Source organism: Micropterus salmoides, unplaced genomic scaffold (assembly GCF_014851395.1).
Source record: "Micropterus salmoides isolate LMB-PRFRI ecotype aquatic unplaced genomic scaffold, ASM1485139v1 Ms_hic_scaffold_18, whole genome shotgun sequence".
NCBI lineage: Eukaryota > Metazoa > Chordata > Actinopteri > Centrarchiformes > Centrarchidae > Micropterus > Micropterus salmoides.
In genome coordinates, this window is record NW_024040928.1 from 10,304,089 (window position 1) to 10,329,567 (window position 25,479).

General features: G+C 41.5%; 3 protein-coding genes across 6 annotated transcripts; 2 read left to right on the forward strand and 1 right to left on the reverse strand.

Moving 5' to 3' along the window:
- Positions 1-5,680: 5,680 nt before the first annotated feature.
- On the reverse strand, positions 5,681-8,418 carry arf6a (ADP-ribosylation factor 6a). Of its 2 annotated transcripts, none has more exons than XM_038727178.1 (2): positions 8,264-8,418; positions 5,681-8,128 (listed from the first exon to the last, which is right to left on the reverse strand). In XM_038727178.1, exon 2 carries the CDS (start codon positions 7,428-7,430, stop codon positions 6,903-6,905), a length of 528 nt encoding a protein of 175 aa, XP_038583106.1. In that variant the 5' UTR covers positions 7,431-8,128; positions 8,264-8,418; the 3' UTR covers positions 5,681-6,902. The 2 variants fall into 2 exon arrangements, with proteins under 2 accessions (XP_038583106.1, XP_038583105.1); XM_038727177.1 differs by having other exon boundaries at positions 8,260-8,418.
- Positions 8,419-10,629: 2,211 nt separating this feature from the next.
- prpf39 (PRP39 pre-mRNA processing factor 39 homolog (yeast)) lies at positions 10,630-21,613 on the forward strand. Of its 3 annotated transcripts, none has more exons than XM_038727173.1 (15): positions 10,630-10,782; positions 12,044-12,499; positions 13,019-13,212; positions 13,386-13,511; positions 14,111-14,229; positions 14,381-14,548; positions 14,767-14,947; positions 15,386-15,493; positions 15,603-15,767; positions 16,223-16,349; positions 16,498-16,766; positions 19,066-19,250; positions 19,357-19,440; positions 19,625-19,736; positions 20,990-21,613. In XM_038727173.1, the coding sequence occupies exons 1-15, from the start codon at positions 10,770-10,772 to the stop codon at positions 21,074-21,076; spliced, it is 2,394 nt and encodes a 797-aa protein (XP_038583101.1). In that variant the 5' UTR covers positions 10,630-10,769; the 3' UTR covers positions 21,077-21,613. The 3 variants fall into 3 exon arrangements, with proteins under 3 accessions (XP_038583101.1, XP_038583103.1, XP_038583104.1); XM_038727175.1 differs by having other exon boundaries at positions 19,357-19,431; XM_038727176.1 differs by lacking the exon at positions 10,630-10,782 and adding an exon at positions 11,421-11,537.
- Positions 21,614-22,072: 459 nt separating this feature from the next.
- faua (FAU ubiquitin like and ribosomal protein S30 fusion a) lies at positions 22,073-23,880 on the forward strand. The gene is made up of 5 exons (XM_038727179.1): positions 22,073-22,195; positions 22,650-22,731; positions 22,883-23,027; positions 23,379-23,434; positions 23,653-23,880. Exons 2-5 carry the CDS (start codon positions 22,657-22,659, stop codon positions 23,776-23,778), a joined length of 402 nt encoding a protein of 133 aa, XP_038583107.1. The 5' UTR covers positions 22,073-22,195; positions 22,650-22,656; the 3' UTR covers positions 23,779-23,880.
- The last annotated feature ends 1,599 nt before the right edge of the window (positions 23,881-25,479 follow it).

The following is a 25,479-nucleotide window of genomic DNA, read 5'->3' on the forward strand; positions in this document are numbered from 1 at the left end:
CACAGCAGAAATACAGTCCAGGTAATTACATTGCTATTTGAAAGAATAATTTTCTTCAGAATAACAAAACTTTAACCCCATTCTAGCTGCTTTATTTAGACCCAGACACGTCTATTGTACTTCTCTCCATTAAATATTTTTTTATCTCAACGTGTCCATCTGTTGCTGTGGTGTACCATGTGTCACACAGGAAGGTTGCAGCATATGTCACTTCCTGTCACAAACGAAAGCACAACTCAACATTTACCCATTAGTATAGGTCTTTATCTATAGAGAAAAATCTTTCTGTAATTTGTAAATCATATAGCTGCCACCTGCTCTTATCTGACCATTTTTAGTTTTGGTAAAGTAAAGTTGATTCTGTCAAAATGACACTTTTGTGTTCAGGATATGAATGAGAAATATGTCTAATGCAAAGGCTCCATTAATCACATCTGTGAGCCTGAATCATCGCTGCTGCATATATCCCCTCCCACTGCTCAACTTCTCCTCCAAATACAAACACAGGCCTCGGGCTCCCTGTAATTATTAGCACATTGTCCGAGGCGGAGGGAAATGCAGTGTGCGACAGATTCTGAGGCGCTTACAACTGCCTGGAAGCTAAGTGTCACTCTGCATGCTGCTTTTATGAGACTGGGCCCCATGACAACCGAGACACTGAGACTTTCTGAGCTATAGCGCCGGCCCATCCAGCGAGTCCTGAAGTCCCTTTGTGTGTTTCAATAGCTGGACAGGAAATGCCTGCGTTCAAATCAAGAGACTGGTTTTTGAATAAGATGGAAAACAAAAGCAATCCACGGGTGAATCTTACCCTTGATGAGCTGAACAACAATTGGTTTTATAAAGATTAGGCAGAGGGGTGTGTTTTTTCAAGAGCATGAGATTTATTTGGTCTTGTTGCCCATGGCAACTGAAGGATGCACTGTCCTGGGTTAGAAAACCCCCAGAAGTGGTGGAGGCTGATGATGACAGCTAAACAAATGTAGCTGTAAAGTAAATTATAGTAAGAGTAGGTTTGTAGTAGTAAGTTTGATTGTGAATATTTTCAATGAATTATTAACTGGCCACTCTTCTCAGGCATTTCCAATTGTTAGACACATGTCATGGCTGCAGTGTTTTGTGTAATTTACATGCTTTTCCCAAAATGAATTAGGTTTATGCCAGCAGTTACTGATGAACACACTATTTTAGCAAATAGTAAGAGGAGAAGATCAATACCGCTCTCATGTCTGTCCATTAAATATGAAACTACAGCCAGCAGTGAGTTAGCTTAGCTTAGCAAAGAATGGAAATATCAGGAAACAGCTAGCCTGGCTCTGTCCAAAGGTAAAACAATCTGCCAACAAGCCCCTCTAAAGCGCATAAATGTCATATTTCTCTCTATTTAATAATAATTTTATATGATAACATAATAAGGTGACCAGATTTCTGAAATGAAAACGGAGACATTTTTGGTTTGGTGGTCAGTATGTCATTAAAAAATATAATGTTATTATATATGAAATAAAAAGGGGGGCGATAATCTGTCGAATGAAATCAAGTCATTTTGAGGCAGAAACTACCTTTCAGTCAATAAGTAGAGGCAGTAATCACTTTCTGGCAAGTAGAATACTGCATTTAATGCGTGTGTTTGGCCATTTAAAGGTATTTTAAGAGGTAAAAACTACTACGTGAGTTATAATCTGTCAAATATAATCCTCATGAATATAATCAAGTCATTTCAGGGCAGAAATAACTTTTCAGTCAATAGAAGTTACAGTCACTTTCTGGCAAGTAGAATACTGCATTACATTGTATTTGCCATTTAAAGGTTCTTTAAAAGGTAAAAAGGGACTGGACTGGTTGGTACACCGCAAGTTAAATGATGTAGTCATAAGGATTTGCAAAAGAGATCATGTCTTTATTTTATGGGCTATGTAACTCAGCAGTAAGTCATGTTAATTATAGGCTACATTTCGATTTCCAAATATAAACAAGGATATTAGACATATATGCCTACCAAACACATATTCCATTGGCAACAACAGGCTTCTATTATTGCCTATAATCACGTAAATGTCACGCCTGGTTACGCTATAAACTGTAAACACCTATTTGGCCACAATTGTGATTATTCCGTTAAAAGAAATGTTAAAGTATCACAAAGACATACCTTTGCTATTACCACAGACATAAAGTAATGTGTATTTTCACGTTACATCTGTTTGACCCAGATGCAGCTGTAGTCATAAAGAGACTGGGCGACACAGCAACTTTTTGGCACAACACCAGTATGCTGTCCAGTCTTTCCGGCGTGAAAATGATTTCAGGTCTGTTAACACCTTATGCAGTCTATGTAGTATGATTAACACACAGTAAAAAACACAGCTCCAGACGGGGACAGGCCACCAAAACCGGGGACTGTCCCCGGAAAACGGGGACATCTGGACACCCTATAACATAACAATATATGGAGTATAAACACAACATTAACATGCTATATCTTGTCTGTTTAATTTGTACAAAAACCAAAGTGTAAACAACATTTTGCTATTTATACACAGGGTTATGTCCTAGGTTATTTCTTGGTGGATGCCAGGAAGTTACTGCTCCAGGAAATAGTCTGGCACATTCTGTAACTCCCCTAAACCCCAATTAAACAGCAAATTGTCTCTCTCTCACACACACACACACACACACACACACACACACACACACACACACACACTGTAGTTAACATACAGCTACTGTATGCTTCATTGTAGGTGGTCCATGCACTGCAATTATGCTTTCTAAATATTGTTATACATTTGAACACATTTGTACAAACATGAGGAGAAAAGTCTTGAGGGTGAAACTGAGTGCTTCACTTGGCCTCTGACTCTTTAAGTAAAGCCAGCATACCATCTCTAAACTCCCCAGCTCTATGGAAACAACTGTGGGTAGAGACAGACAGCGACAGTCTGAGGTGTGAGAGTCTATTCAACTCCAGAACTCAATATATGAGTGTTAGTGTGTGTCTTTTTGCAAGCAGGCTGTAGTTAACATGTAAGTAAACACAATCAGTGCTTGTACTGCTAAATGCAGTACAAGCACTGATTGTAGACTAAGATTTACAGTGACATGACACACGTCATTAACATCTGGTTCAGGTTCAGCACCAGGCAAAGAGGTGAACATTTTCTAGAAAGCTCATGTCAAAGGTGCTATTTGATTAAATGTGAGTTCATGAGCAATGGGCTCCTTTTAAGTTGAAATGTATGCTGTCTGCATGTGACAGTTTCCTGGTTTGCTGAATGAAGAACTGAAGTGAGATTAAAATCAAAGAGGAACGCCTAAGTAAACAAACGGCAGAGGAACTGCCAATGAGCTCCGATTAACAGTATTGTTTGAAACCACCCCCTTCAAAGAGGCGTACAATAGTCCAGTCCACCCCCACCCAGCAACATACAATGGCAGCACTCCGGGCTAAACGTGAACGCGAAAGAAAAACGGAGCAGGCCTGCTAAAGGCTTTCATTCAAATCCAACACTTCCGTAGTGGCTTTCATTGGGAGACCAGTCGCAGGAAACACATTTCAAGTAAATCACATCTAAAGTCCTGATGTGACTGTTGATGATGGTGACGATGAGGAGGAACTGAAAGAACGTCTCATTGCATCAATGAGGTTTCAGGGTAATTGTGTACATTTTGACAAGCCTAACCACAACTCCTGAACAGGATGAGAGTATGCAACTTCTGCCCTATAACAGCAGCTCTCTGAGGCAGGGTTTTCTCAACAAACTGTCATAAACTCTACCTGCTAAAGAAAGAGCGACAATACAAACTCTTAAATCGTGTCCTTTAACGGAGGGCCACAGGTGAGCCTGACAGCATTTGACACCAGCCCGTGTGTGCAGTGCATCTGCTGCTGAGGGCAGTGACAGCTGTACAAAAGGCCTCTGACATGTGCAGCATGATTCACCGGTTCAGCACTGATGTAACATCAGGAGCGGTTTCAGACTGCTCTCCCTTTCCACATTTCCTCTCCTGAGAAAAGAAAATGCGTTTTGTAGATTTTAGTTTGATTTCCACATCCACAATGGCAGTCATGAATGGAAAATCATACGCAAACAAGATCATACTTGACACTGCAGAGGCACTGCCCTTGTTCAAATAAAGTGGTTTCATTACAATAGCCTGCTCTGAAAATGTTGAAAATTGAAAAGAAAAGTGGTGCTTCTAATTCCAATTTTTTTCAACTGAAAAAGCAATAGCAGTTTCAGGAGAGATAATCAGCTGTACCATTTGTGTGTCTATCTCGTTTGTTTGACTGCCTGTCCCTGTCCTTCATGCTGGACACGTCACATGCGTGGTACTGCTTTCAGCACAGCAACAGGTCAAACTTCAAATCACCAGCCACAGAACAAACACCACATGAGCAACTAGAGCAAACACAGAGACAAGAGAGCAAGCATTCCTGCACAGGAATTCTTGGACAGTGACTCCCCTGAACATTGCTATAGTGGCATATTAGGGAATAAAATGTAATACCTTCCAAATGGAATCTTTTCAGGAAATTGGAGAGCGACTGAATTGTTCTTTTGTATTTCCTTTGAAGCTTTGGCAATACTGTTCTATTGACATTCATGCCAATAAAGCAAATTGAAAAAAAATTGAAATTGATTGTTGTTTTATTTGGCTACTGCTTAGCACACAATGTTCACAAATAGACCAAAACCTGCTCTGGAATTCATATTTTACCTGTGTGTGCTTATCTTTACAGTTCAACCTGAAACTTACTGATTGATTTTGCTCACCGACAGGCTCCTAAACCGCCCATTTCCATGACAACTATTTTCTTCTTTCTCGTGTTTCCTGACTTCACACAGCAACGTCACAACCCACAGTTCACACCTGCCTCTTTCGACAGCTGTTTGCCTTCTTCTTATGGCTCATACACACATGAAACACTGAGCAGCAGTATAAAGTAAGATGGTTAAAAACCAAGACTGTTTTTAAATGAATGGCTTCGAAATTGTGGCCTGATCTCAGGTCTGTGCCTTATGGTGACTCACGTAACAAGGGCAAAATGCCAGGCTGTCGGAGACCTTTCGTGCAGGCTGTCACCCTAACCTCAGCAGTTACACAAGCATGAACACTGCTCATGTTCTCATTTACCAAAATTCACTCTGCTTATGAACAAATTCTCACCAGAATGGAAGTTTTTTATCATGACAATATAAACTTTGTAAGAAATGTGTAATTTGCTGTTAAATTCACTTTACTTTGATGTTTGCAAGATAGTAATGACTTTTGTACCCTCTTTAAAAGTTTGGGCTTGTTGACTTTTACACTTTTCAACATTTGGCCCAACTCCACATTACCTCTTTAACTTGCTTCCTTTGTTTGAAAATGTCAAAAGCCATTTGTGCAGTCCCTGATAAACAAAGTGATACTACAGCAAGGCATGGTCTACCTGACAATCACTACTCTGGAACTAGAGATCTCATCACTTATTCACAGCAAATGACTCACACATGCAGGAAACAGGCCGAGGCTCACTTCACTTCACGGCTCGCTCTAACCAGTCCTCCTTTCAACCATTCGTGTGCGCTGAACTCTCACTTCCTCTTTTATGAGTGCAACTATTTCAGAAGTGAAGTATTAGTTTTGTTACTCTCGATCACAGCTGCTTATTGAAAAGGCGTCATTTCCGTACTGATCTGGATATATTCTTTTTATTATTTCATCAGCATAGAAGCAAAATAAGAAAAAAGGGCAACAAAAATAAAACAGAGCAATATCTATGAACTATGAACAGAAAGTTGGTGTGTGTCTGCAGGACCTTAAAGTGTACAGGCAGATGATGATGGGTAAAAAAAGAAAAGAAGAAGAGGAGGGTTGCAGTCAATGAAGCACCTACATTGGAGGTGGTGGGGGGGTTGGGAATAAGTACTTGCTAGGGTCCAAAAGTCACTCACAGAAAATCAAAAGCCAGCTAGTTGGTAACCCACCCCTCCCCACCCGAAAGTGCAAACTCAGCAGTTAAGCAGACCTTCTGTCGTACTAACTGTCTTGATTTTGGGGCACCTGTAACCTAAGGCAGCTGAAACAAATACCCAACAGTAATGGAAGCTCTGGGGAAAAAAAAGAGGCAGTAATACGACTGGTGGTAACAGATTCAGACCCTGAAACAACAAAAGTATATATCCATATCACAGTGTGTGTGTGTGTGTGTGTGTGAATATCCAGCACCCAACATGGTGTCTTTCAAACAAACCGCCACAGTAGGTGTGATGGATGTAATCACTGCACAGGATCACACGTTTTCCTCAGTCCTCCCAGTACAATCAATTATGAAAACAGTTGTTTTTTGTTTTTTTTTGGTCCTTACATATCCATAATACACATTCATACAAATTACAATTATGGTGACGTAGGCGATGGTTTCTGGACTTCCCCATCCTTTGGATATGTAGCTGGGTCATGTGAATATGGGCCGAGAGAACAAGCAGGGGCTAAACTATGAGTGTGTGTATCAAAGTCCCCTAAAAGAAATGATACTAATACTGAGAGAAATTATGAAAAAGTTAGAAAACCAAAGAATTTGTCCCAAGAGCCCATAAGTAAGCATATTGTATATTTAAACAGTACTTGATTATACAGAAGGTGAACCAAAGCAAACTACAAAAAGAAAAAGAAAAAAAGAAAGCCAGGCAAAAAAGACAATAGTCTCTTGTTTAAATGAAATCTGGGGTTATAGTGAAGTTATCATTATCAAAAGAAAACAAAATATAATTGCTACTCTCTTGCATATATACTCAGCAGAGAGGTCCTGGTATTAATTGCTTCAGATTGCATTTTTTTTACTCCTGTTTTCATTCTCAGCTACTTTTTTTTGTTTGCCTCCAAGTGTCCAGGCTGGTGAAGGGGAGGAAACATTAAGATTTGTAATTTGAGGTAAGCCAGGTCAGGCCCTCGTATAGTCCATCCCCTGTTGTCGCACATGAGGGCTGAACGTACCAATTCCTATCTCTGATCCGGGTCAGGCCTAGCTTCTCCTGGATCTCGTGGGGTTTCATGGCATCTGGGAGGTCTTGTTTGTTGGCGAAGATCAGGATGATGGTGTCCTTCATCTCCCGGTCGTTGATGATTCGGTGGAGCTCCTGCCTCGCCTCGTCGATCCTGTCCCTGTCGGCACAGTCCACCACGAAAATCAGGCCCTGGGTGCCAGTGTAGTAATGTCTCCAAAGCGGTCTGATCTTGTCCTGGCCCCCCACGTCCCAGACGTTGAACTTCACATTCTTATAGGTAACGGTCTCCACGTTGAATCCGACTGTGGGGATGGTGGTGACTGACTGTCCCAGCTTCAGCTTGTACAAGATGGTAGTTTTACCAGCAGCATCAAGTCCAAGCATCAATATTCTCATCTCCTTGTTGCCAAAGATCTTTGACAGCATTTTCCCCATCTTGTTTGCTGTGCATAAATACTTTGTGAGCAGAAAAAAACAAGATTTCTCTATTGAGAGAAATAAGTTGTTTTCACTACAACTGAGAAGTCACAGTTTCAGTGTGTGCTGAGAGCCCTCCACGTGATGGCAGCGGTGGGCTGACACAAGTGTCAATATTCAGAAAGGCAGTGACTTTCAAGTTTGTACAGAAAAAGACTACTACTATTAGCTGGACTGTGGTGATCTGACCTGAGCGGGTGACTCTGAGCATTCAGTGGGAGAGATATGTGTGTAGCCCTCGCAGAATTGGGTGGGGATATATTTTTATGATCCAGTGCCCTCCGACGTAAGAAGAAAAAATGACATCCCCTTGTTTCAAACTAGCCGATGAGCGCAGACTTTCTTCAAAATCCACATTTCTTTTTTTCTCCTTCAAAAAATCCAGTTACTCTCAGTGGAGCTGGACTTGGTACAGAAAAAAACAGCCTACTATATAAATCAGGCCCAGTCCAAGCCCGGGGTTCCCACTTCCTCCTTGGCTACCGGCTGTCCACACTTGCCCTTAGCCAATCCCAGTCGATGAATTTTCAAAGCACGGCGTTTTTTCTTCTTACAACACGCCAAAATGTGAGCTCTCCGGTCCGTTTCTGCTCCGGGACATCAAGAGCAAGAGCGCTCAAAAGGTCATTGATTCATCCGACTTTCTTCTCTTCCCCCTGTGACACAAGAGCGGTCCAGAGAAGGGAGGGGTGTTAGTACAGAGGACAACTTTGGATCCGAAAAAATATTCTCTCGGCCGATAGAAAGCCAAAATAAAACCAAAGAACGCGGAGAGCGAGATAAATACCTACGTCTGCGGCGATCATCCCCCAGTCCCCGGGCCGTTTCTCCCCGCTCTTGCCGCTCTCTGTCTCTCTTCCTCACCCTCTCTCTCCAGCCTTTCAGTCACAGCGGTGGCGGTGCTGTGTTACCGGAAAAGGTGCGGACCCAGATCAACCGCCACTTCCTCTGCACTGCTCTCACACACAGTGCTGCGTTCAGGGGCTGCTCATGAGCTCCGACATCTGAAAACGCAAAAAAACATCCGACTAGAGTGTTTTTTAAAATAACTTTTTATTCCACACTTTGTGTTCTTATACTGTTTATCATATTATTTGTGTTATTATATTATTTGGGTTATTTCATATTTGAGCTATTTCTTTTTATTTCTATGCTTTAAAGTGGGTGGGAAAATGTGATGTCACATACTTCTGTGCACCAATCAGGATTTAGCAATATTTGAATTAAAGTCTGGTTTGAACAAAATCAATGCTTGCTTGGCGTTTGGTCCGATATCATGGTGATGAGAGTTGATGGGTTGTTAGTCACTGTCAATCAAATCAAATCAAACCACGTCCAAACAGTCCTGATGAAGCAGATTAGCTGAGTTTTTGAGTGTTAATTATATGGTTTTAAAACTTTATTTATCATGAATATCTAAAGTTATAGATCTGGTTCAAGGCCAAGTTTTAAGGGACTTTAATTTGATGCAGTGTTGCACTGCCCCTCCTGATTGGTAGTTTCAAGTCTGGTGCATCTCTGACCACGCCCAGCAGTGATGTCATGGTGTACTGACTTTTAGATCATTGCAGCAAGGTGGGATGTTAAACCACAGCATAAAAAAGACTTCCTGCTGCTCTTATGTTGCTATTTGAAGACTTTAAAAAGTGTGCCACCTAAAAATTTAATTTGCACCAACACATGACAGCTAATTAATAATTTAAGACATTTTAAACAGAAATAATTATTAGTTGGCAAATGAATTTATGTAATTTACTTCATAATTCATCATTTAAATGTAAATTATTAATCTTTTTTTTTTTTACTTTTTAAAGTGTATACATTTTTAAATTCATAATAATTAAACACTGTAAACATACAACACACTGAGAGCCTTTGAAACAAATGCACTACACTTAATAGTAATATTTCCGACGGAACCTAAAGGGACCATGCGCCATTTCGCATGCGCGCTTCTAAAAAACTGAATTGCAGACCGGTCGATTAGCTGGCATTTGTGCCATTTGAGCACTCTTTGTGTAATTAATCGCTTCCTATATCACATCTGTCACAAGAATTATACATAGGCCTGTACGTATATAACAGATCAAAGGGTTTGTAGTCCTAATGATCTCAGGAGGGGTTTACAGGAGGGTCTTTCCGTCATGTCTCACCATTCATTCAAAACGGTTCCCGTATGATTAATCTGTGACGTGGAGGTTGTGAGTGAGCAGGGCGGGGGCAACTTCTGTGTTTCACATCGTCTAAAGCAGCGTGACACCTGCGTATAAAACGGGCTAAACATAATATAGGCTACACTAGAATTAAGTGAGTCGTGTAGAAGGGTAGGATTTCATTACAGCGATTACTGAAATCACGAAATAGGCTATTGATTCATTCATTTTAATCTTGGGATTTGACAATGTTACAGTTCCTTAGAATGTTTTTGTTGCGCTTAATAACATTTTAAAACTGTGTTTCTATAGTTTCTAAGAAGACATGTATTGAAAAGATTGACCGAAGGAAAAGCTATAGAAAATAACATATTTTAGCATTATGTAAAAACCTGAAGAGACCAATATTTAAGATGTAGATATTATCTTAGGCATTTCTGTATTGCCAAGCTTGTTATTTATATCCATTATATCAGCCCAGACAATAGATATATCAATCTATCGGTAATAACCAATAAACAACTGTAAATACAGACCCATTATGATAAAGTCATAAGTGATCTAAAAATATTAAGAATGTCACCTTGGTTTGAGAAGAAAGAAATATACTACTCATCACCAATGTAAGAATTCACCACCTTTGTAATTTCAGCTTAGTGCAATTTTCATGTGAGTAATGCAACATTCTGCTATCCAGTGCAGGCGTATGTCTTTTTATGTTTTATACAGTATGGCATCTTCATGAGCTACTTAGAAAAGATATACGCTTATATATTTAGATGTTTAAGGCCCTCCAGTCTACAAATTATCTAAAACAGGATCCACATAAAAGAGGATCCACATTTAACTGCTTTGAGACTAAATGACTTTTGACTTTTATTATTTAGTTAACCGGGTTTATATCCATTTTTTGTGTATCTATATTCTTGTGACCTTGCAGCTTTGTATAAAGTTAAAAATGTGGCAAAATTGGAAATTATTTCGCAATATCGCATACACGGGCGGGATATGCACTGAGCATGCGCAAACTATGTCTAGGCTCTTCCCCCAAGTTAAGAATGGTGGTCGAAGAGCGCTGAGCCGCCGTCGTTTAGATTAAGTCATCGAAAGCTGCGCACAAGTTTGTACGGTCGTCCAAAATTTCATGGAAGATACTGGTAAGATCCCAAAAGCTAACTGTATTTATTCAGTTTGTTGTAATATGGCTAGGATTGGGGCAGTTCAACAGCCAGCTAACGTTAGCTACTTGTGCTACCTAGTGAAATTGCCAACGTTAGCCAGCTAGCTAACGCGGAAAAGCCTGCGGTGCCGACTATTAACTGGAGATGGAGGCAAACGCTTAGCACGCTGTAACGTTAGTTGTTCTAGTTAGCATAAGGTTAGCGAGCTTATAAGGTAGTCGATCAATGTTAGATAAACTGTTGATATCACAACGTGTGGAACCGGTAAACTGAAAAGTGTTACGTTAGTTAACTAAATACCCATAATGGAGTTCACATCCGGCGTTACTAAACAAGAGCTAATGCTTGGCCATCGTCACCCGTTGGTCAGTTAAGTGCTGTCATGCATTACTTCTCAGGAAATAGACAGGACCCAAGGCCCAACTTCTGGTTGAACTTTTGACTATGCAAACTATCTCCCGTGTGCAACGTGATCTCAAACCGCTAACGAGGCTAAAGCTAACATTAATCGATTTTAACGGAACACATGGCGGTAGTTAACCTTTTGTTAATAAGTTATGGAGCCACGCGTAGTGTTATTTAACTAAGAAACTGATCACGTGGACACATTATTTTTAGTAGCTAACGCAAGGCTTTAAACTAAAGCTGCCGTCCGCTTTAATGATACAACAAGGAAGTGTCCTAGATCATCGGCTGCTGCTTTCTCTCGGGTGACCGTTTTTGGTGGAAAGGTAGTTAACTTAAAGTTAACGTTTGGAAATGTCAATATGAGCCATTGCAACAACAAAAAAAATACGGCAGATGTTGTTGAACTTGCTGTGAAATCATTCTTTGCCTTGAAAGTAAAACATGCAACCAAATGAGTTCTGGAAAGTTCTTTATCTACAGGATGTGCACAGGTGATCTATGTAGTCCATGGGGAATTGAGACTAACTAGTACGTTTTGGCTTATTATGAGCGCTCATTTCAAAGTAATTGAACACTTGATTATTAATAGTTTCCAATTTGTATTGGAACTAATTAGGTAGTTCCTTAAATTCTACTAGACTTGTATTGGTAATTAGGTTAAATTTTCCTTAATTTATGGCAAATAAAATTCTCTCTCAAACCTGAAATCAGAATATTTCCTTTATTTTTGAAAAATGATTAATTGGTTATCACAATAGTTGCCCATTTTATTTCTGTTGCTTGACTAATCATTGCAGCTCCAGTAATAATCCAGCCTTCTTTTCAACAGGGCTGCAATTCTCGGACAACACCGTTACTGGAATGCTGGACTCTGAGTCCCCTGCCATGGAGAGCAATGGGGATGCCTTTCTTCCTGACCTTCCTGTTCTAGGCCAAGCTACTGACTGGTCCCCAGACCAGGTTGCTCCAGAACCACTCGCCACCATCTTGCCCGAAGACTCTGATGCGTCCCAGGATGCTCCGGAGCAACAGCAGCAACCAAACCAGCAGACACATTCAACAGAGCTGGGTTCTGTGGCGAAGGCTGTGGAGCATTTTCAGCTCGCCAGTGCTCAGTTCTTCCAAGAGGAGCAGCCACCTCCTCCACCACCACCTCCCCCTCCACCGCAACCCACAGAAGAGGCAGAACAGCCAGCAGAACACAAATCAGAGTCTGGGGAGTCTCAACAGGACAGCCATGAGATGAGCCTGGAGCCAGAGTTTGCTGTACAAGATGGCAGTCAAGGTAATCTAAATAGCTGGCTTTAAGTTTTTGCTATGTATTTTAGGCAAAACTGGTCTACTTACATGGCTGCTGTAGATATCCAACAACGAAAACTGAGATTTAGAATCGATCATGACTAAATAGAAAAATGAAAACATTTTTCAACAGTTCACTCAACTGATGTGGTTAAAACAATTAGTGGCCCATAGCCCATCACTGGTTGTACAGTAGTACCATGAAATTATAGCATTAACTTAAGTGTGCTGCTGATTTCATGATACACAATTATGTAATATGTTTAGTTTTTTTGACTCAGATGCAATATTTGATTGTCAGCCAAATCTTAGTATAAAAGCAGGCAAAAACAACGGGTGACGTGATCATTCAGTGCCTTTTCTGTATTTTTAAAAAAACAACCTTGACACAAAGTGACCCAATCCCACCTTTGGCCTTATACTAGTAATTATACACATTTAGGACCAATGCCCTGTTTGCACCTCCATGTAACGCCACTTCACCATTCCTTGTTATGTTCTCCAGATGGGACTGAGGCACCACAGGTGACGGAGGATGGCATGGAGCTGGAAGACCCATCCAAAGAGACAACACAAGAAGTGACTGTTCCTGCAGAGCCACAGGAGCCCAGTGAGTTTGAAAAACTCTTCAAAGCGTGCGAGGAGAACCCAGATGACTTCAATGGTTGGGTCTACCTGCTGCAGTATGTGGAGCAAGAGGTAAGCTAAGACATGCTGATTATGATGTTTGGTTTTTATATTACTAAGATTGAACAGAAGGAGGTCCAGTGTTTTGTTTTTAACAGAATAATATAATTGAAATTCAGAACAATTATACCGAAAGGAAAGTAATAAGATATTGAATCTTTTTGCTGTCATCCTCTCCCTTGCAGAATTTCCTTGCATCTGTGAGAAAGGCATTTGATGTATTCTTCCTACGTTATCCCTACTGCTATGGCTACTGGAAGAAGTATGCTGATATTGAGAAAAAGCATGGCAACATACAAGTTGCAGAAGAGGTAAATATAAACATCTGTCACACACACATTTATAGCTTTCTTGTCTTTTGAATTTCTACCTTTTTGACTATGTGGTGTTTGGCCTAATCAAGTAATTTGTCTGGTCCCCGGCTGAACTCTTCTGGCATTGTCCCAATTATGTATCCCAGTAAATATTACTACACCTACTCAAGACCAAGTACATAATATGGACAAAAGTACTCCCAACACATTACTTTTATGACCCCTTTTAAATCTATAGGCATTAAAATGGAGTTTGTCCCCCGTTTGCAGCTCTAACAGCTTCCACTCTTCTAGGAAGACCTTATGGAATATTTTGGAGTGTGTCTGAGTATTTTTGCCCATTCATCCATATGGCATTAATGTAGCATTGAAATTTCCCTTAAAGACCACACCATGAAAACACAAACCCTTCCAAAAGTATTAAGAATGGGTTTCCCGGTACTTTTGTTCATATGGTGTAGGTGTGCCTACGTCTGTATGAACGCTGCATACAGCGACTGATTAAGGCAAAGGGCCGAAGAGAGAGACACTTTTATGAATAGAATAAAATTGTTCCAGACATTTGATAGCCTTGTCTATGTTTGGTCTCTTCAAAGGTGTACAGAAGAGGCTTGCAGGCCATCCCTCTCAGTGTGGACCTGTGGCTGCACTACCTGACCTACATCAAAGAAAACTCAGACCCTAGTGACCCAGAGACGGAGGGACGCATTCGAGCGTGAGTAAATCCCTCTTACATTATAGCATTTTTAGCTGCAGAATCTCGTCTATTTTCTATGCGAATTTAACCAAATATTTGATAGTTCCTGTAATGTCATTTTGAACATATCTTGCACAAGATTCACTGTCTTTCCTTTTTCTACCATTAGTGCCTATGAACACGCAGTGCTAGCAGCAGGCACAGACTTCCGCTCAGACCGCCTGTGGGAGTCCTTCATCAACTGGGAGACAGAGCAGGAGAAGCTGGCTAACGTCACCGCCATCTATGACCGCATCTTGGGCATCCCAACCCAGCTGTATTCCCAGCACTTCCAGAGGTAGGAGCGGGGTGATAGAATAAAGATAAATGTGTTTTTTCAATGTAAGGTAAATGTCGTATTGACCGAATAAGTCCCTCTTTGCAGCACTCCATACAACAGAGATGCTTTTTTTCCCCTTTAAGCCATTTTGACTAAAATAACACCTACATGCAACCATTTGAAATCTTTCTTTGAGTTGAATCTTATTTACCTGTTGTTGTTTTTTAATCTTTCAGGTTTAAAGATCATGTGCAGAACAACAACCCCAAACACTTCTTGTCAGAAGAGGAGTTCGTTCAGCTGAGGCTTGAGCTCTCTAAAGCCAGCCTAACAGCGATGGTCTGCGAAGATGAGGACACACCTGTTGCTCAGGAGGAGCTGCCGCCTGGCACGGAGGATCTTGCGGACCCTGCTAAGGTAGGCATCCACTTGCCAATCCTGCAGGGGAGACACATTTCCTAAAGTACTGCTTGCAGAGGTTAGCAAGGGCTTGCCTGTTCTCCATGATGAGATGGAAAGAAAGCTTTGCTCAGGTTTGAAGAGGTGTCTTTATGTCAGCAGCCAAGCCATTGAATGCCAGGGGGGATTCAAGTTGGCTTCCAGTCAGGGACTCGCCCTAAAACTTAAAGGATCAACCGTGGCCCCATTGACCCCAGCACCTGCACCCAGAGGCTGATATGCAGGGTGCATACATACCTTCCCCCCCTCTACTGGCTTCTTGTCTCTGGCAAGCTCATGGTGATGTAAATCCTTGGCTGCAGGACTAGCAGTTTTTACATCAAGTGGAGAATGTGATATGGTGACACTTACATGAAAGTGTTGACCATGCATTTTTTTGTATGTGTCTTTATGTAGAGGGTGACAGAGATCGAGAATATGCGCCACAAGGTGATCGAAGTTCGGCAGGAAGTGTTCAACCACAATGAACATGAAGTCAGCAAGCGCTGGGCCTTTGAGGAAGGGGTATGTGTCTTGTTTTCTGTGTTAAATATTAATTGTTGGAAATGTGACTTTTTTTTATTTGACACTGTAAAACAAACATTTATTTGTCTATATTTTTTTTTTTTTTAAGATTAAGAGACCATACTTCCATGTCAAAGCCTTAGAGAAGACCCAGCTGAACAACTGGAAGGAGTACCTGGACTTTGAAATTGAAAATGGGACTCCGGAGCGCGTGGTTGTTCTCTTTGAACGATGCCTGATCGCTTGTGCACTCTACGAAGAGTTCTGGACCAAGGTAATGTGACCTTGTAAACATCTCTCACGCTCCCGCTACATCCCTGCACTTCCCCCTCCATCAACGATGATATCACAACGACACAGTAAATCGTCCTGCACTCTCTTTGCGTGTAACGTTGATATGTGACTGTATCTGTTGTATTAGGGGATGGCCAGCTTGCCACACAAGATTTGACTGCAGCATTTGCCAACTACTACGTTGCATCTTCTTCGTCTCCCACTACCTTACAGAAACTTATCTAATTGGTTCCATGAAGGTGCTGATGGGTTTACACAGAAAATTTCTAAAAACGATCATGTCAATGAAGAAATTCACTGTTTCTGTCAGCTGGAAATTTCAGTTTAAAATGTCCTCTCTTTTGCCTTTCTCTTTCTCCTCTGTTTTTTTTTTTTTTTTTTTCTCTGTCCTCTCTTGCATTCCTTCCAACTCGCTCTCTCTTTTTCACTCTGAAGTATGCAAAATATCTAGAGGGCTACAGCACTGACGGTGTGAGACATGTCTACAAGAAGGCGTGTACCATCCATCTGCCCAAGAAGCCAGCCACCCACCTGCTGTGGGCAGCGTTTGAGGAGCAGCAAGGTGAGCGACACTCTCCAACAAGTATGAATAAATGACCAGTTAGGGTGTGACTGCATGAGTACATAGAGACAGGCCTTTAAAACCATAATTGCATGAAATTTGACACGAGTTCGGCCAAACTGACAGTATTCTGCTTTTCTTTTACCAGGCAACGTAGAGGAGGCTCGTGGCATCCTGAAGTCCCTGGAGGCGGCGGTCCCAGGTCTGGCCATGGTGCGCCTTCGGAGGGTCAGTCTAGAGCGTCGCCATGGTAACTTGGAGGAAGCGGAGGCCCTCTTAAGGGAGGCCATGGAGTCTGCGAAGAATGCTACTGAGACATCGTTCTATGCTGTGAAACTGGCCAGGCAGCTGATGAAGGTGCAGAGGAGCCTGAGCAAGGCCAGGAAGGTGCTGCTGGATGCTATTGAAAAAGACCAGGTGAGGGCCGCTTGATGACTTGTTTGACAGATACATACATAAATGCTCAACATTAGTTAGTAAGCCCTTTTTTATTAAATCCAGAAATGTTTGCATTTGGTACAGTGTTTTGAATGGGGAAAATCAACATAGTAAAAATAAATTAATTTACCTGCTGTGTTTATCATTTCCACACTCATGGGTGACATAGCCCTCTATAGAGGCCAGTTAAGTTAAATCTACAACGGCTCTTGAATTTGATTTTACCAAAACATGGATCCTCTTCACTTGAGTTCAGGTGTGGAGAAACACCTCACAAAGGCAGCTCCTCAGTTGTGATTTTTCTGCAATAAATTGGGCTCAGAATGCAAATAAAGATCGTTGTACAAAAGATGATGAACCGTCTGTGTTTCCCACAGGATTTTAAGAGACACATGTAATATGTTTGATACTGTCTTAATATAATCTAATTAATATTTCCATACTGTATAGACACCTTATTTTGAAAACCGGAGATTGTCACATGTATCTTTGCGCTAAATTCATCAAGTCCGACCCAATAAGATAAATGTTGAATGTGGTTCTCGTATCGCGTAACATGAAGACTTCACAGCCTCTCTTCAGGTAGGACTCTCATACTGCAACACTTCTCTTTTTAATGAGCCACAATGACAGGATAAAGTCGCTAACCTGCCTGTCAGCTCGTTTCAGCGAATTTACCATAAAGGGTAATTGATGTGTGCACTCCAAATTTAAGCACGGCTAGCTTAATCACTTTCTTACAAACAGACCGTTACCGTTACCATAGTTAAGTTCAAAATGATTGATGTGTAAATATATTTTCGGTTCATTTTGAAACTATGGCTCTCTGTCCTCAGTATCTCATCCTGTATGTTTTATACAAGCACAGCTAATGCTAGCTTGGCATTAGCCAAATGTTAAAAACAAGCTAAATAGAAAGCTGTCTGTCTGGAGCAGAGACTGGTCTATAGTCTTAAAAACTCAGCTGCTGGCTGAGACAAACCAGCCGCTCCTCCTTCCTCCAGGTAACGTTACCTGCAGCCAGCGAGAGAGGAGGAGGGACTGATACAGACTGTTATTCTTTCTAAAAGTCACTCGCTACTTATGATGTCAGATGAAGTTATTGAGTTACTTTGCTGTTGAAAAAATTAATGTTGCTGCTCTAGAAACAACATTTAGCTGTATTTAAAATATTAAATTAAAAACAACCAGTCAGTTAATATGTACACTTCAATATGTTTATCGCAAGTGATGTCATCTCAATATATTCTCGCTCAGTACCTTATGGCACATTGAATATTTTTCCTCATACAGTGCAGGCCTACCCCATGCCCGTTGGGTCTGGTCTTACCAAATAACCATCACTAAATAGTAAAGTATCGATAGAGACTTCTTAACGATACCACTAAGGGTTTCAATAATAATTAAAGCTGCAATTAGCGTTGGGCGGGCCCTCGCACATGTAGCACGTCGGTGTGAGGTGGCCGTGTTACATATTCTGGAGCTCTGCCGGTACGGCTGTGAATTTGCTACGCGCTTCGGACAATGCATGAAGCATTACATCATAGCATACATCACTTCCTGTGTCCCCTTTGTGGCGCTACATAGCACTTGGCGCTATGAATATAAATTAATATTGGCGCGTGGATGTCTTTGGGGTGGGACACTTATCAAGCACGTAAAGTTTTGTTCAGATGTGAGCATGTACACTGAAGTTACAACTTCCTGTGTCATGGCGAAGAGTTGATCTTTGACACCACGCCACGGATACGCCCATCAATGAAAACTCACAGCACAACTTTTCATTGTCAGTGCCTTTAGAAGGCACAGCCGAAATTTTAAATTGATCCGACTAAATCCCTAGCAGGAGTTCGTTAAAATATGGAGTGTGTAAATCATCCAAAAATGACCATAAAATTCAAAATGGCTGCCTTCCTGTTGAGTTTAGGGCATGGGTTCTTGAGGCTTTTTTGTGTCTTGATATGATGCGTGTCCCCAGAAAATTTCGTACATGTAGGTTGAACGTGGCCGAGGGGCTAACTTTTTCTAATTTTGTAGGGGGTGCTAGCGAGCCATTTTGCCACGCCCATGCGCAAAACCCATTTTTCACCACTTCTGACATGTGTGCCGAGTTTTCGAGTATGTTTAAGCCCCCAAAATTGAAATTACTTTGCGAAAGAAAGAGAGCGATAAATAAAAAATCTCTTCAGTTTCAATAGGGACCTCGCACGGTTCGTGCTTGGGCCCTAATTAACGATCCTCTTCTCTAGTTCACACAAATATTTTTGTGGCTTTACAGACGAGTCCAAAACTTTATCTAAACCTGCTTGAGCTGGAGTACAGCGGAGACGTGACGCAGAATGAGGCGGAGATCTTGGCATGTTTCGACCGAGCCCTAAACAGCCCGATGCCCCTTGAAACCCGCCTTCTCTTCTCCCAGCGCAAGGTGGAGTTCCTCGAGGACTTTGGCAGTGACATCAATGTGTGAGTTTTTTTGTTCCGTTTTTAGAGACAAAGTAATGTGTGTTCTTGTCATATTTGATGAGTAACCCTTTTCCACCCCCCCCCCCCCCCTTTTTTTTTTTTTAAGGCTTGTGACTGCATATGAGGAACATCAGAAACTGCAAAAAGAAAGCGAACCCACAAAGAGGAAAGCCGAGAACGGGTATGACAGGTGGATAATGGAACAGGGCTTGGGGCGCATCAACACATCCTTATTTTTATACGTTTTATTTATTCATATTTCAGCAACTCTCCAATAAAGTAGTACCAGGCCAACCAAAATGTTCTTTGTTGGTGAAGTCGTGTGGTTTTATTTATTTTTACAATTTTACTAACTTGAAACTATTCATCTCCAGCTCTCTGGAACCGGACTCCAAGAAGCAGCGGGTGGATGACGGTTCCACAACTGCAGCAAACACAGTGGCAGACGCGCAGGACAGCTCTGCATACAACTACAACTGGTACCAGGTATGTATCTTATCTGAGCACTTGACTTTAGAAACGATGATGCAGACGCTCACGTTTGGGTCTCAGAAGTTATGCAAAGCAGAAACACGATGCTACTGACAGTTTTTGATTTGGTCTTATCAAAAAAATTTTAGCATGCAAATAACACTTAGGTTATAGCCTACACTTGGTGGCTACTACTGTGCATGTCTCCGTAATTACTTTGCGACGACTCAGTCTGTTTTCCGCCACCACGGTCGCTTTTAACTCCTGTGTTACATCTAGAAACAGTCCCAGCTCGTTATTGATCCATGCAAAAAAAATATCTGGTGCGGTTCTTCGTCTGTAGTACTTTATCCTTTCGCTAAATCTTCTGTAACTATGGAGGAGAGGGACCATCTGCTTCATATTTACACCTGCACCTGCATGCCCAGTGTATGTGAACGGCCAAGAGATGTGCGTTTTCAGTCGTTTTACTGTAGACTGAGATCAACTCTGATACACAGCTAAAATGCTGCTGTGGACGGAGATCGTATTCGTTTCAGTTTTTAAACAAACGGAGTAGTGTGGATGGGGTCTGAGAAAGGTTTCCTTAAGCCTAGTTCACACTACACGATTTTAAGCTCGATTTACCGGCTGGTGAGCTCAGTGACCGTCGGGCTGTGATCAGGGGTAAATCGTCGTTATGTGAGAACAACTCAAAGGCACATCAAAACAGCTCCCCGACACATTTCTGACACATCGCCGACGTCTGCCAGATATTTGGCCATCCACATCCAGCCAATGAGAGCAGGCAGCTACTTTTTCACGCAAAAAACTTTTTACTCCCCTCCAGCTCTCTCTGTAGCTCAGACAATCCTGGCTACCTGCGTGTGCTAATCCATTCTTTCACCCATATTCTTTGTCTTTATAATTGCTATCTTTATAATAACAAACAGCTGTTTTGTCTGTAGGTTCGCGTAGTTTCACGTGTTTTCTTGACAAAACGTGGTTTGGAGACCATCATTGTCAGCTCGTGTAGAGTGTGAACCCCCTGTCCGGCCATAGCTGAAAGTCGTTTAGTCTGCACAAGCCTTCACTTTCAGTTAATGTCGCACTGCGCATGTATGCATGGCCATTTCCAGCATTAATTAAGAGCTTTATTTTTGTATTGAACTCATTTTAATGAAAATGGCCTGACAAAATAAGCTCATGTTTTGTTTAAGCCTGTTGAAAATGTCAGTGATCAACCCCCCCCCCCTCCCCCCTTCTTCCTTTCCCTGTCTGTTGTGCAGCAATACGGTGGCTGGGGACAAAACACCTGGGGACAGTACAACCAATATGCACAGTATAACCAGTACTACCCGCCTCCTCCAACATGATGGACAAAATCCTGACCTGAAGATGGACACTCAGAGGAAAACATCCTTTCTGACCTGCCTACATCTCTGAACAGGGCTACTTAACTGGGTGTCATGGAGATTTCAGTCCAACCACAGATGATTTGTTCCTTCTTTCTGGTTTAAAGTGTGCTAATCAGTTAAATTACACTTTGTAGACATTAGTTAGAATATAATGGCCCTCCATGGCAGTCATGTTGATCAGTCATGTTTAAAAAAAAAACAAACCACATTATTGCTACATCCTTCATCTCCAACACTGGCTTCTTGTTTGGGTTCTTCAATGCATGTTGTTTGTGAAGGAAGATTTATTTTTCCCTGTGTGATTAAACAATTTTTAATTTCTTTGTGTTCAAGATTTAAAGTTGTAAAGGAGGCATTGATTGATGTATCTCTGAGTCGTGTTTCTTCTTCCCAAACTGAAAGATTTTTAATATTTCATGGTGGTTTCCATGAAAAAATGAGATCCTCCTTTTTTATTTTGACTTGATTTCATAATAAAGATAATGATATCCTGAAGTGTCCCTTGTTGATTTCATCATCCCTTTTGATTTCTAAATAGCTCAAGGAGTTGCTGTATATCTCATGATCTGCAGACTTTACACACAATCCTAGTGTTTTAAATTGTACATAATAAATTCTGTCTCGTGTAAATGATCAGAACCCAATAGTTTATGCAACACAATATATTTTGCCTGTATTGAACAGTGATTTACAGTGAAACGTAAAGACCTGACATCCTATTTTTTTTACTACCGAATCACGCAAAGACAAAATGCCCACATAATCTTAGACCTGCTCAAACCACCGCTCGTTTTATAATGCCCTAGTTGGGCAGAAGATGTAATGATAGTGTTATAACTTTTTAGAGGTTTTCTGAGCTGTGTGCTGCTTTAACCATCCGTTTTTATAGACTAAACGCCGTAAAAAAAAACAATTTATTATTCAGTAGGTTCAACGCATAAACTGTATAAGGTTTAACGTCATCGCCATCCGATGGGCGTGACCACCGACTACGCTTACGTAAATCCGCACATGCGCAGTAACGGCCCTTAAACAGCCCTTTCTATGCTTAGCGTTGAACGACTAGCATCAAACGAGGTAAGGCCTGTTCAGTTTAAGTGAAAAAGCGTAATTATGGATAACTGAGATGTATTGTGGAACGCAGATATAACACATATACCATTATATATCTCAAGTAGTACTTTATTTGACTAGTTAGGCAACATTTCGTGGGTTTTTAAGCGACTTGATGAAACGTGTGCCCCATGCGGCTAGTTCAGCTAGCATAGCATTAGCAAGATACCAAGAGAGACGAGTCTGTTTTAGCTCCCGGCACGTTGCTTTGCACTGGTTTATTTTCAACTTCTCGGTTCTGTGACACGGAATGACTTTAACGTGAAAACACAAAAACAATCTTGGCCACAGGCGTAACGTAGCGGGTTTGGTAGCAAATGTTCGCTGTCAAAAATAAATCCAGCGCCAGACGGTAGTTTCCGCAATAGTAGTATTGATCATGACTAAAGTCGCGTGGACCTTTCGTGTTTTCTTCCAGCATCAAGATGCAGCTCTTCTTGCGTGCCCAGAACACTCACACCCTTGAGGTGACCGGACAGGAGACTGTTGGACAGATCAAGGTAAATTGTCGACTAGTTGGCAGGAATACGCCCGACCTTTGATCTCAAAGTAACGTTAATCATTTGAATGCAGCATTTGAATGCGTCTATGTGAACCCTAGCGAGGATTTACCTTGGCTTGGATAAAAACGTGTTATTTGGTGTCTGTCAGGCCCATGTCCAGGGTCTGGAGGGTCTCCTGGTTGAGGATCAGGTGCTGTTGCTTGCTGGTTGCCCACTGGAGGATGATGCTTCCCTGGCATCCTGTGGCGTCTCAGAGCACTGCACCCTGGAAGTAGCTGGCAGGCTGCTGGGAGGTCAGTTCACCGATGCAATAAACAACTGTCTTTGTAAAAATAAAACAATTTTCAAGCAAGTAAGCAATGCGAACTTGACTGAATACTCTAAGTAACAACTAAAATGTTTGTCTAGTCTTGTGTGTTTAAATAAATTAAGATTATTTGATCACTCATCTGCCAAGCTGGCCTTCATATTGTGGGGATAAAAGTAAAAACATTTTCCTGTTGATCACAAGCACATGACTGAAAGCCATGATACCCAAACCACCACCCCTGTAGCGCAAGCCACATTCATGGAGTCATCAGTTAGACTATGGCCCTCATGTTAGTAATTAAACACTTCCCTTTCCTTTTCTTCCCCATCCTCAGGTAAGGTTCACGGCTCTCTGGCCCGCGCTGGAAAAGTGAGGGGACAGACACCCAAGGTAAGATTTTTAAGCCTTTTCTGGCACCTCGTGTTTCCGTATAATACAAGCGCACACCTTGTTTATGATTTAAAGAACACATGTATATCATTTACAATATAATTTGCTTGTATGTATGAAAACGTTATATTGTCTTGGATAAACTAGTCATTCAGATGCATACACATAAATAGTACATCATGATCTTGACAAAACGCCTCTTCTCTTGCGTTCTCCAGGTTGACAAGCAGGAGAAGAAGAAGAAGAAGACTGGCCGTGCTAAGCGTCGCATCCAGTACAACAGGCGCTTTGTGAACGTTGTGCCCACCTTCGGAAAGAAGAAGGGACCCAATGCCAACTCCTAAGTGCTTCAATGTCCAAAAGGAGAAACACGACCACCCATACATTTTTACCAGGTTAAATGTTATCCTGCTGTACAGAATAAAATTGGCTTGGACAAAAGGAAACAGTCTGTGGTGTATCTTGCAATTTAAAGTGTATTATTTTACAAATTTTTTGAAATGGCAAAGGTTCATCAGTATTGTCACAGTCATTGGTAATCAGGTGGGACTGATTGGAGTTGTACAATGTACAGTGCCTTGTGAAAGTATTCGGCCCCCTTGAACTTTTCAACCTTTTGCCACATTTCAGGCTACAAACATAGATATAAAACTGTAACTTTTTGTGAAGAACCAACCACAAGTGGGACACAATTATGAAGTGGAACGAAATTTATTGGATATTTCAAACCTTTTTAACAAATAAAAAAACTGAAATTGGGCGTGCTAAATTATTCAGCCCCTTTACTTTCAGTGCAGCAAACTCTCTCCAGAAGTTCAGTGAGGATCCAATGTTGACCTAAATGACTAATGATGATAAATAGAATCCACCTGTGTGAAATCAAGTCTCCGTATAAATGCACCTGCTCTGTGATAGTCTCAGAGGTCCGTTTAAAGCGCAGAGAGCATCATGAAGAACAAGGAACACACCAGGCAGGTCCGAGATACTGAGAAATTTAAAGCCAGATTTGGATACAAATAGATTTCCCAAGCTTTAAACATCCCAAGGAGCACTGTGCAAGCGATAATATTGAAATGGAAGGAGTATCAGACCACTGCAAATCTACAAAGACCCGGCCGTCCCTCTAAACTTTCAGCTCATACAAGGAGAAGACTGATCAGAGATGCAGCCAAGAGGCCCATGATCACTCTGGATGAACTGCAGAGATCTACAGCTGAGGTGGGAGACTCTGTACATAGGACAACTATCAGTCGTATACTGCACAAATCTGGCCTTTATGGAAGAGTGGCAAGAAGAAAGCCATTTCTTAAAGATATCCATAAAAAGTCTCATTTAAAGTTTGCCACAAGCCACCTGGGAGACACACCAAACATGTGGAAGAAAGTGCTCTGGTCAGATGAAACCAAAATCGAACTTTTTGGCAACAATGCAAAACGTTTGGCGTAAAGGCAACACAGCTCATCACCCTGAACACACCATCCCCACTGTCAAACATGGTGGTGGCAGCATCATGGTTTGGGCCTGCTTTTCTTCAGCAGGGACAGGGAAGATGGTTAAAATTGATGGGAAGATGGATGGAGCCAAATACAGGACCATTCTGGAAGAAAACCTGATGGAGTCCGCAAAAGACCTGAGACTGGGACGGAGATTTGTCTTCCAACAAGACAATGATCCAAAACATAAAGCAAAATCTACACTGGAATGGTTCACAAATAAACATATCCAGGTGTTAGAATGGCCAAGTCAAAGTCCAGACCTGAATCCAATCGAGAATCTGTGGAAAGAACTGAAAACTGCTGTTCACAAACGCTCTCCATCCAACCTCACTGAGCTCGAGCTGTTTTGCAAGGAGGAATGGGCAAAAATTTCAGTCTCTCGATGTGCAAAACTGATAGACGTACCCCAAGCGACTTACAGCTGTAATCGCAGCAAAAGGTGGCGCTACAAAGTATTAACTTAAGGGGGCTGAATAATTTTGCACGCCCAATTTTTCAGTTTTTTTTTTGTTAAAGTTTGAAATATCCAATAAATTTTGTTCCACTTCA

What these genes read in the sequence shown, in the direction of transcription:
- arf6a (XM_038727178.1), bottom strand. Translation starts at nt 7,430, where the DNA reads ATGGGGAAAATGCTGTCAAAGATCTTTGGCAACAAGGAGATGAGAATA.
- prpf39 (XM_038727173.1), top strand. An exon ending in ACATACAAGTTGCAGAAGAG is followed by an intron (nt 13,512 to 14,110) that starts GTAAATATAAAC and finishes GTCTCTTCAAAG; the next exon opens with GTGTACAGAAGAGGCTTGCA. An exon ending in AGCGTTTGAGGAGCAGCAAG is followed by an intron (nt 16,350 to 16,497) that starts GTGAGCGACACT and finishes TTCTTTTACCAG; the next exon opens with GCAACGTAGAGGAGGCTCGT.
- faua (XM_038727179.1), top strand. Translation starts at nt 22,657, where the DNA reads ATGCAGCTCTTCTTGCGTGCCCAGAACACTCACACCCTTGAGGTGACC. An exon ending in AGCTGGCAGGCTGCTGGGAG is followed by an intron (nt 23,028 to 23,378) that starts GTCAGTTCACCG and finishes CCCCATCCTCAG; the next exon opens with GTAAGGTTCACGGCTCTCTG. An exon ending in TGAGGGGACAGACACCCAAG is followed by an intron (nt 23,435 to 23,652) that starts GTAAGATTTTTA and finishes TGCGTTCTCCAG; the next exon opens with GTTGACAAGCAGGAGAAGAA.